We start from the raw sequence: 11,168 nt of genomic DNA, 5'->3' as shown, positions 1-11,168 counted from the left end.
GGCCGCTTTCCGTTCCTTTGAACGGTAACAGAACTTTGGTGACGACTGGAATTGGTTTTGGCCGTGAGACTTTAATTTGTAATGACGACTGGTGGCTGTAGGGGGTGGCCGTGCCTCTCCGGCGCGCGCTCCCTCTGGGTTCAGGACTCTGGTCCACACCGGAGAGGGCAGCTCCAGCTGGAGAAGGGCGGAGCTGGCGCCAGGCGTCCGCCCGGGCCTGCCGGCAACCAAGCAACAGGGGCCTTAGCAACGGGGAGGGGGCGGGACCTAGGGAGGAAGTCCGATGGCCTCTAAATCTCGCGAGAGTTGCGTTTGCGCGCGAACTCTAAGTGCGAGGGTCCCGGGGTCTGGTTGCGGCTGTTGGCGAGGTGCGGGCCTCTGGGGGACGCGACAAGCCCACCGGCCACCATCATCATCCCGTTATGGAGACCTCAGCGCACAAGCAGCAGCAGCCTGAGGCGGCCAAGATCAGAAACCTGCCCTGGTAGGAGGGGGCCCGGCTGCTGCGGGGAAGGGGATAGGCCGCGTGCGGATGCGGTGGCCCAACAAGTGGCCAGTCCCCAGCCAGACCTCGCCCTGCCGTCTCCGGACTTGAGTACGGGGTGGAGCCACAGAAGTTCACCTCCCCTCAACTCCCCAGCCCTGCTCCATTCTATTTATAACTGGTTAGGTCTCCCTTCACCCGCAACCCTGGGCCCCCTTTCCTGTTGCGGAAGAGGAAAACGGCTTCCCCACCTGAGTGACGAAACAGGGGTTCGATCCCATGGCTTCTGACATTGCCTTGGCGTCTGTGGCAGAATATTCTCTCTTGCCAAAATAGCCTCTTCTCTCTGTGCGATTACTGGTCACATTCTAAACTAGAATGATGATGACGATAACAGCACTTCCTAGTTAACTTTCATTTCAGTGACTTTGTTACACGCACCCTATTAGATGTTGGAATTTTGCAAAGACCCTAGGAAGAAGATCCTGTTATTCCAGCTCTACCAAAAGGTTAAATGACTTAAGGTCTCGAATTGGAAAATAGGTTTGGATTTGCATCCAGGTGGTCCAGATTCAGACCTTGCACTCTTTGCCAGTCTGCTTCCACAACTGTGTCTTAGTGTCGTTTTAAAGACTGATGGGATTTGGCTTGATTTTGGAAAACTCTTGTTTCTTTTCAAAAGTTTTCAAGATAATGAGTTCAGTTTGTTGTTACTATAGTAAAAATACATAACATACAATTTACAGTTGTAACCATTTTAAAGTGTACAGTTCCCTGGCATTAAGTGCATTCAGAATGTTTTGTGATCATCCACTATCTAGGTGCAAAATTTTTCATATACGTCAAATGGAAACAATATACCTATTGGCAGTCACTCCCCAGTTCCCTCTCCCTCAGCGCCTGGCAACCACTAATCTACTTTCTGTCTCTGAATTTGCCTATTCTGGATATTTCATGTAACTTGAATCATACAATATGTAGCCTTTTGTGACTGGCTTCTTAGATCAGCAATTCATGTCCTTTTATTGCCAATAACATTCCACTGTATGGAAATACCACCATTTATTGATCCATTCATCTGTTAATTTATATTTGAATACAGGTTCAATTTTGGGTTAACTTTAGGTGCCCATCCAGGTTGAGATTATAAGCAGATAGCTCGAAAGGTGAAATGAGAGCAGTTTTTCAGCATTATTGACATTTTTAACCAGATATGGGGGGGGGGCGTAGCCACGGGGGTTAGCCTGTGCATTTCATAATGTTTAATAACTTCCCTGATGACTATCCACTAGATGCCAATAGCACCTTTCACCCAGTTTTGACAGGGGAAAAAGTCTGTAGATATTATCAAGAGTTCACTGAAGGACAAAATTGCCCTGATTGAGAACCACTGGGTTACAGGTTTTTGTTCTCTCTTCTTTTAGTTAGGATATGTATGAAAGGATTCTTCTGCACATACCAAAATATTCTTGCCTTTATATATATTGTAATGCATGCTACATTGTATTTTAGGGTTGAAAAATACCGGCCACAGACACTGGATGATCTCATTTCTCATCAGGACATCTTGAGTACTAGTAAGTATCCACGTGTCAGTGGCTGCAGTATCCTAGTTGAAGGACCGGATATGTTTCTTAGGGATGTTGTCTCTGCTATAATAACTTTAAAGAATCTGTTTAAGCTTTTTGGGATGTGGCTTTGACAGCTGCGTCCTTCAGATTTCTCATTCCTGCCTGTGCCCTGGATTTGAAAATAGAGTTGAAGTAGATTCAGCCCAACTCTGGCCGGTGAATGAGGCGACTCTGAGACTGATAGCCTCTCTCTTTTCCCCCATCTTCAGTTCAGAAGTTTATCATTGAGGACCGCCTGCCGCACCTCCTTCTGTATGGTCCTCCAGGGACTGGAAAGACATCCACCATCCTGGCCTGTGCTAAACAGCTGTACAAAGATAAGGAATTTGGCTCCATGGTCTTGGAGGTAAATGAGAGGATTACCCTTAAATTTCAAAGGACTCTGGTCTCTTATTTTTAGTTCTGCTAGTTTTGTTTTCCTTTACAAGTTAGTTGCCCTGCTGGTGGTTGGGAAAGAAGCATATAAACAATATTTCAATTCACTTTTCCTATAATTGACCTTTTTTCCTGGAGATTTTTGGTGTAGCTAGAGGGCAGTGGTAGGGCCAGGTGTTCTTGTTTGCTGTTGCCAACTTTTACTCAAACACTCAGGGGTCACTTGGTTGCTAGCCGTCTCCCATGTGCCCCTCTCCATGTTGCTCCACACTGTTCTTGTCCTGGAAGACTGGGCTGTGTTTACGACAAGCTGTCTTGCCCTCTTCCCCTTGGGTTTGGCCAATAGGGGCCCTGGCAGGAGTTGGGGGGAAGAATGATGCCTGGTCCAGCCCTGGGTCACCACAGATGGACAGTGTCCCCACCCACAGGGCACAGCACCCAGCATTCCCCAGGAGCCGGCACCACTCCCCCACCAACCCCTTAAGACTTGGGAGTGGTAATGGGCCCCAGTAGCCCGTAAGGTATTGCATAGCTCTTGTGGTTTCTCCCACACCTCACGAGCACCTTTTAAAATACCTCATTTAATTCTCTTCAGATTACTGAATTTGAGTGTGCTATCTGTTTACTGCTGGGACAGAACTGACCCACTTACATTATGAAATTCTAAATATTGTCTATTGTAAGGAAAAAAACTGGTTTAACTTACTTTTTTTGTTATAGATCTTAGAATCTTGCGGCCACCAAGATTCTTACTTGTTCTTACTTCAGTGTATTAAAAACTTGCTAACTTCTGGGTTGTGATAGCTAAAATTAGCATCATTCTGCTCCTGCCTGGGGTGCTGTTCACTATGACCAGACCAATTAATTATTTCTCCAAAGCATGTCAGTGATTGTCCTCAAAAGGGAGAAGAAAGATAGTCATTGGCCTTTCAGAATACAGTGGAATGATCTAATGAGTTGTGAGTTTTAAATATAATTGCAGTCTTTTTTTTAATGATCATCTCTTTATCTGTCCTTAGACCTAGAGACCTAGCTTGCTGAGCAGGACTGATAAAAAGATACATTAATTCAGAGCACACTAATATGTTTTCTGTTTATTCTGGCTTCTTTCACATTTAGCTGAATGCTTCAGATGACAGAGGGATAGATATCGTTCGGGGGCCAATCCTGAGCTTTGCTAGCACAAGGACAATATTTAAGTAAGAATTCTTTGCATGATTTCTCTCCCTAAAGATTTTGATCAGTGAGTTGAGTTTTTTAAATCCTCTCCTTTGCCAGTTTATAAAAGTGTAAAAAAAGAGCGGGGGGGAGGCTTTGTCAAAAGCAGCCATGAGAAAAAGTACAGGAATGGTGGTAAGAAATACTAAAATGAAAATACTATCTAAGTCTATTTGCACGTACCCTGGGGAAGCATTAGTTTCATTTTATTAGTTAACAGAGAACTGATAACATCATAGGACTGGGTAAGCTAGTTTGAATTTAAACAAAAATGAATTGAGATCAGGGTGGATAACTAGGATGGTGGTGAACAAAGAGAGGAAAAGACAGGCAGAAGTAAAGGTGGTGGGAAAGCAGCACTAGGCTAGCAGGGTTCTGGGTGGAAGAAAGATGACGGTGCCAGAGGACAGAATCTGACACAGGAGTTAGACCTCTGTTCCCTTTAAGAGTTGAAGGAGCAGTGGGGTGGTATTTGCTCTGTGTGACCACACATGTCTGCTTTGGTCAGAGTTCTAGGAAAAATGAACTTTATGAGCCAGGGCCCAATGACACAAATGTGAAGGTGTAGGTTTGGGCCTGGAAGTCACAGCGAGACTGAAGAAGCTTTTAGACAGTAACACTTGTCTTCCTAGGAAAGGCTTTAAACTAGTGATCTTGGATGAGGCCGATGCCATGACTCAGGATGCCCAGAACGCCCTGCGGAGAGGTAAGGAGTGTGGCCATGTACAGTGTGTTGGTGAGGACAGCCCTAGAGGAGAATTAGCATCTTTGGACATGAGATAGGACATGGTTTCTTTTCAGTTTTCATTCATCTTCTGACCCAAAGAAATCTCTGTATGCCTTTCACTGCATATCCCACCTGATGATCTAGACAAAAATCTCTGCACTGGGGTATTACCTCTTTTAGTAACTTAAAGACATAAACCTTTTGGGGAATCTTAGGTAATGACCAGACACTGGTGTTTTATCCTCCTTTTCCCCTGGGTTCAGTTTCAGGGTTGGGAATTTGTATTGATGGATGGGAGCAGGTAGGAAGTTGTTCGTTCCTAAACTGCTAGATAGGCCTTTCTGCTGTTGGTACCCTTAGATAAAAAGGAGCCAGGAAAATAATACTAGAAATTTCATTGCATCAGAAAGCTGATATGACTTTACTTTTTGCCAGGAGAATGATTTGGCCAGGAAGGGAGAGTATGCTGTAATTTGTCAGTCTTAAGGGGCCTGGCGCAGTTCATTTTCTTTGCAAGGACATTCTTAATCTCTCTCATTAAGATTCTGCAGTGAACAGCTAAGAGAGAAGAGAATCTTTAAGAATTCTAGGGAGGAGTAGATTGCAGCCCATGTTTAAGGAGGAGGAGAACAGAATATCTTCTGGTCCTAAAGGCGTTGGCAGCCTTTCTTCAGCATCTTATTCTGTTGAGTCAGTCTGGGCAGATCCCAGCGTGAGAATATTGGTACAGAATGAAACTGGTATCTTTGGCATCTCTGAATTCAGGTTAATGCTGTCGTGAATACTCTTAAGAGTTTGCGACAAAGTCCATGGAAAGTCTTCAAAAAGCCGTCCTCCCTTGCCCACTAAAAGTTGGGGCATCATCCATCTGCCAAGTAGAATTTTATGCAAAAGGGAAGGAACACTGGATTTCACCTCTTAATGGAGTAGAATGGCAAGAGTGCCAGAATCACGGCCAGTCGAGGAAAAGGAAGCGTTCTGTACAGTCCTGATCATCAGCTCGGGAAAGAATGGCTGGTCTCCAGGGACATCCTCTCACTACCAGAGCATCTCCACTTGTCTGCATTCTTGTTTTCTGTACCTTTCACGTGACCCTAGAAAAGTGCAGGGTTTCTGGGTCCCTTGAAGAATCAGAATGGAAGTGAGGTGGTTTTCTTTTCCCTTGCCAGTGATTGAGAAGTTTACTGAAAATACCAGATTTTGCCTCATCTGTAACTATCTGTCAAAGATCATCCCCGCCTTGCAGTCCCGGTGTACAAGATTCCGATTCGGACCACTGACTCCTGAACTCATGGTTCCCCGCCTGCAACACGTTGTAGAAGAAGAGAAGTAAGTATGTTGAAAAGCAGGGAAGAGGGGTGGCCTTGGGAGACTGGGTATTGGGTAAGGCGACTGGCTGGTATGTTTCAAGGTGATACCGTTTGTAGACAATTCAGGAAACCTGGCACAGGTTAAGCCTCCCTGTCTGTCAGCTGCCCTGGCATCTCACAGACATGCTTCATGAAAGTCATTTGATTCTTCACTGGATTCCATCCTTCTCCCCTGGAAGCTGTCCCACCTTCTTCCTGCTCTTCTTTTATTGTTGGGAACTACACATTGCCAAGTCCCTTCTGCTAAGATGCCTCTAGCCTTTCTTGACTAGAAGGGAGGGTCCTGAGCCATCACATTCTGTGTAATCAGATGTGAAGCAAGTAACCAGCCCGAGCTGCTGCTGTTGTTGACAGGTGCCTTGGCTCTGCAATTGCAGATCTCACCAGGGCCCTCTCCTCCCAGAGAACAAATTTCAAGGCTACTTGCTCAACAGAGCAGCACTTGATCCCAGTAAGAGTCCTTCTAGACTTAGACTGGACTGTGACTCAACATGAGGCCAGTGTCCCCAAAAGCCAGTGGATTCTGGAGTCTGTAGATCAGGAGAGTATTGTTAACTCCATCCTTCCCTTTTGTTTCTTTCATTGTTTAAATGCCTTGATCATCCCAGGCCATCTTGTTCCCTCCATAAGCACTTGTGCTTTCAGGACCTCTGAATCCCTTCTGCCTGTTTCCTTTCAGAGTTGATATAAGTGAAGACGGGATGAAAGCGCTCATAACTCTTTCCAGTGGAGACATGCGAAGGGCTCTGAACATCTTACAGGTATGGCACCACTCCAAGCAGATCTCTAGTTGCTTCGGAATAGTTTTCCAAGAAAGACATAAGCAGCAGTACAACAGAAATGGTAAAAACTTGATCTTGTTATATATTAAAGATGTACCCCCACCCTTGTGTTTTGATTAATTGAAAGAATAATTTGTTGCAAACAAGGGATCGATAGAGGACTCTGCAGCAGTAACATAGCTGACAAGCAGCGGCATCCTCCGGACATGGCCACATGTTAGTGTAAGAAGTACAGGGTTCGGCCAGTCCAGTACCTCCCCACCCCCATATTGCTGCCTCTGCAGTTGCCTCCTGATCCACCTGCAGCAGCCACGGTGATTCTCCCCCTCTGTCTGCACAGAGCACCAACATGGCCTTTGGGAAGGTCACAGAGGAGACTGTCTACACCTGCACAGGGCACCCACTCAAGTCAGACATCGCCAACATTCTGGACTGGATGTTGAATCAAGACTTCACCACGGCCTACAGGAATATCCTTTCTCTTACCCTATAGTCGGTGCATTAAGTGTCCAGGGTCTGAACATGGAACTCGTTTCCGCTCACGATGGAGCACGATGTCTGTGGACGGAATGAGTGCCTGTTTTTAATGCCACAGAGTTCTTCCTGAAGGGCCCTGAGCTGGGTGTGGCTTGCAGCCACTCCACTCACAGATGGGAGGGAAGCACTTAAGACCTTGGGTGGAAGATGCAGTCATTTTCAAGATGTCAGTGTTACTTTTGTTTTCCTGTAAAGTTAAGAGCTAGGTGTAGTGATGTAAAGCCTTTTGGGGGAATGCATTTCGTTCTGTTCTTTACTAGACAGATATCTGTTATCTTTCAGAAAACCCTTATTGGATGGAGATGAAAACACAGAAAAATAGAATTTGGGTCCAACATGTGCCACTTCAGATGAAAAGCAGCAGCTGTGCTGGGGTTGAAAGCCCTGCTTTCAGAGGTCACTCTACAGTGCTTGTCCTGGAACTTGGGCCTTTGCCTTAACCGCCCCTCTCTAGATATCATGGAGTTGAAAACTCTGAAGGGGTTGGCGTTACACGACATCCTGACGGAGATACACCTGTTTGTGCACAGAGGTAACTCATGTTCCTCCCTGGTTCAGAAGCTGTGATTAAGGCAGCATGCTTTGGGGTTGGGGTTGGTTGGTGAGGGAACCTGAAGCTCCACTGTCCACTTTGGAAACAAACAGGAATGAAGAGGTGTAAACCTGGTCCCTCATTTTTTGTTTTATCTTGCTATTTAAAACCTTGTTCTAAAAATACTCTTTTGACTTCTAGAATATTGGGGGGAAAGAAGAAATTCGTGAAAGGCTCACATTTCCTCCAAGGGTTCATATTTTAAAGCAATAAGTAGGATATTGTAATTCCTATTTCTAAAAGGGTATTTTCCCCAAAAGGGGAGAGGGAGAAGGAAGATCTAGCTTCACGTCAGCCAGAGTGGTCTCACCTAAACCACCTTAAGTTCCCCACTTGGTCATATGTACTGAACAGAGGACTGCTTCTCGAGCCTGGCCCACATACAACCCACCCCAGGCCTATTCAGTTAGCCCTTTGAGGGAGGACCAGACACTTGTGTCTTTGAGCTCTGAGCGATCTGCTGTTCAGCCTCGTGGAGAAGCTCCTTGACCCGCAGTCACCTGTGGAGTCTGGTCCATGAACACTGGTTCTGCCAGTTCCTTTCTAAGCCGCTGGCTAGTGTGTGAAATTTTGCCCAAGAACATGGTTGGATCAGGCCCAGCTCTGCACTTTGTGGACACTGAGAACGAATCGACCTTTAAAAATCAATCGTTTTTAAAATTGGGATAGCAAATGAGAACTCAGCTTTGATGGTAACTTAGAGTGACCAGTGGCTCAAACAGCATTGTGGACGGCTCTTCCACCTTCTTATGATCACTCTGGAACCTGCTCATTTTTTTAGCTACCCTACAAAGACTCAAAAAGAATAAAAACTTTGAAAACCTATACACTTTGTACTTCCTAGAAGTATGGTGTCTCAAGATCTGTAGCTTCAAGAGATTAGTCTTATCTGATGTGGAAATTCATACTTGTCCTCTGTGATGCTTTTAACAGTAGATAATGACAGACCCCACTCATTTGATTTTTTTCTCCCAGTTGACTTTCCATCTTCAGTTCGAATACATTTATTGACCAAAATGGCAGACATTGAGTGAGTATTTATTTCCCGGTTTTGTTTTCCTGCTTTCCCCTTGTTCTGAGTTTTGTGCTTCTACTTGTTTAGTATCAACGGTTTGGTCTAAATCATTCATACATAGTGGAGTCTAGTTTTGGGTGGGATTACTGAACAAAACGGGGAGAAGGGCGTGAGCTGCTTTTTTAAAGCACAGGGATTAAACAAGGACAGGCACAGCTCAGTTACATATTTGAGATAAAGGCCTCTCCTTCAGCCTCAGAGGCCGGGTCCACCCTTGTCCTCCATGTGCTTCTGTTATTTGGGAGGCCTGCTTTAGTTCAGACATCTAGGTTGTTTGGGGACAGCCAGCTATCCAGCTGTTATTAAGGCATTTTGGCATACGAAAGCATATTGCAGGGAAAGTAAACATAAACTCAATTTTCCACTTTGGCTGCTTCAGTAAACACAGTTATTAGCCCCCAGTGAAGCTGGCAGCTCTCATTTGAGCAGACAAAAAGCACTGGGTTCAAAATAGACATCCACACCAGCCAACTCCAATTCACCATCACTGGCATTCACACGTACCAATTAGGTCACTTCTTATTGCTACACTGTGAAGTGCACGATTTTACTTTCAGTAGCTGGGCACTTGAAAAGGTTGCAAGAAAAATACCAGTGTCTGGCTTTATTGACTAGACCACAGAACCAGATACGGCAAACCAAAGTTCCAGTGAACTGGGAGAAAGGAAACTTAATTAAAATCCCTCTCAATGCATTTTGTAGGTGAAGAAATAATCCCTAGTCACATGCATTTTGCATATTCACATAGAGCTTGAACAAAGTTAAGTTCAGATCACCACTACTGGTAACAATTAAAAAAAATTTTTTTCCTTTGTAGTCTGAATCAGATTTATGAATGAGTATTTGAGGCAGCCAAGAAAATGTCAGGGAACACAAAAGATTGCTGCCTGGGATGAATTTCCATTCCCTCCTTCCTGTCCTCCTGCAGCTGACTTTAGGTCTGATTGCTGTTGTTCTCTGGTCAAAAGGCAGATGCCGTGCTACTTACTTACTCTCCTTACTTTGGTTTGCTTTCTTTTAGGTACAGACTTTCTGTTGGCACCAGTGAGAAGATTCAGCTGAGTTCCCTCATTGCCGCTTTTCAAGTCACCAGAGACCTGATTGTCACTGAGGCCTAGATGCCGGGGACCACACGCTGCCAACTCCCAGGCCCAGCAGTGACAGGAGAGCAGGGGGCTCGGTCACAAATGAACTGCTGCCAGCTGTGTAAAATCATTCCAGGCATGGATGGGCAGACATTTAAAAAGTACTGTGTTTGTGGCTGTTTGGAGCAGGGCTGTACAAAGCGGTTCTAATGTCCAGCTCGCTTACTGCACTATGTGTGTGTCTTACCAAGGAACAAAGCAAAACCCATTTTTAGCCTTAAGGCTTTTACCCTTCAGCTGCTTGGATGATAGGAAATTGGCCTATCCCATTTGGAACATCAGGCTTTCAAATCTAATACGGCCCAGATATCTTCCAACACAAGGTAAAAAGAACATCACCAGAGTCACGTTTGTAAATCTAACCTGTGGTATACTTTAAATAGGTGTTAATGGGTTTCCGGCCCAAGCCATTACGCTTTTATAAAATGAACTCAATTTTCTTCCTTTAAAACCTGGCCTTTTTCTTTCTGCTCTTGAAGTAGAATAATTGCTTGCCAGTTCCTAACTGTAGTGTGGGCAGGAGAGAAAGCGTTTGTTTGAAATGCCACTGGGGCCAGAGATCATCCAACACTGACTTTTTTAACCCAGGGCACATGAGATGAAGCCTGGCTAAGCCGGAACTCTTCGTATTTAAATAGAAGACAGTTTATCTGCAAGCATTTGTGTTACATCTGTGACAGGGTTCTGCATAGTAAAAATAAAGCAGCTTACTGTTTAAGTGACTCCTCTTTCCTTAGCCAGCTATACAGAGGCTGCCTTGTTTGACTTGCATTTATATGAAAAAGCCGCCTCCGTCCCTGATTATCACAGAATTAACTTTCTTTGGAGGCTGTTCTTTGTAAAGGTGTCTAATTCTTATACTTTCAAAAGGGAGAAGTTGGTTACACCCATTACTCAGGTGGGCCTTGTCTGAAGCTAATGGGGTGGGGGTGGGGGCGGGGGATTGTCTCAAGGAAGCTGCCCAGGGCCTCTCAGACTACACCGTATGTAATATTTCAAGATGAACACGAAATCTAATTGTTGCTCAATCTATTCCCAGCTGCCTTGTACTCACTTGTTTTAAAAGGTGATTTTTTTTTCCTTAATGGAAACAATGAAACGGCGAGCCAGAAGCTTTATACCTTTTTTCCTTCAATGAAAGCCTCTCATCTTGAAAACAAATGTTTTTCTTTCAGCAACAAAGGCAGCAGAGGAGAGGCTCCTCTACCTTTTCAACACATTTTTTCATAATA

At 44.9% G+C, this 11,168-nt stretch overlaps 1 protein-coding gene across 1 annotated transcript; it reads left to right on the top strand.

The window, feature by feature from the left end:
• The first annotated feature begins 300 nt into the window (after positions 1-300).
• Positions 301-10,672, top strand: RFC5 (replication factor C subunit 5). Its single transcript, XM_055405575.2, has 11 exons — positions 301-484; positions 1,997-2,061; positions 2,325-2,461; positions 3,610-3,689; positions 4,341-4,414; positions 5,605-5,764; positions 6,485-6,566; positions 6,928-7,062; positions 7,584-7,656; positions 8,692-8,746; positions 9,813-10,672. The coding sequence occupies exons 1-11, from the start codon at positions 423-425 to the stop codon at positions 9,907-9,909; spliced, it is 1,020 nt and encodes a 339-aa protein (XP_055261550.2). The 5' UTR covers positions 301-422; the 3' UTR covers positions 9,910-10,672.
• The last annotated feature ends 496 nt before the right edge of the window (positions 10,673-11,168 follow it).

Source organism: Moschus berezovskii, chromosome 19, assembly GCF_049115385.1.
Source record: "Moschus berezovskii isolate FMDL1 chromosome 19, NW_MosBer_1.0, whole genome shotgun sequence".
NCBI classification, from domain to species: Eukaryota; Metazoa; Chordata; class Mammalia; order Artiodactyla; family Moschidae; genus Moschus; species Moschus berezovskii.
Note: the sequence above shows the minus strand (reverse complement) of the source record. Positions and strands in the feature narration are given on the sequence as shown.

Bases quoted from the DNA above. Each gene is read 5' to 3' on its own strand.
- RFC5 (XM_055405575.2), top strand. From the start codon at position 423: ATGGAGACCTCAGCGCACAAGCAGCAGCAGCCTGAGGCGGCCAAGATC. The intron at 2,462-3,609 runs GTAAATGAGAGG...TTTCACATTTAG, and splicing joins TTGGCTCCATGGTCTTGGAG to CTGAATGCTTCAGATGACAG. The intron at 7,063-7,583 runs CTTTCTCTTACC...TCTCTAGATATC, and splicing joins CCACGGCCTACAGGAATATC to ATGGAGTTGAAAACTCTGAA.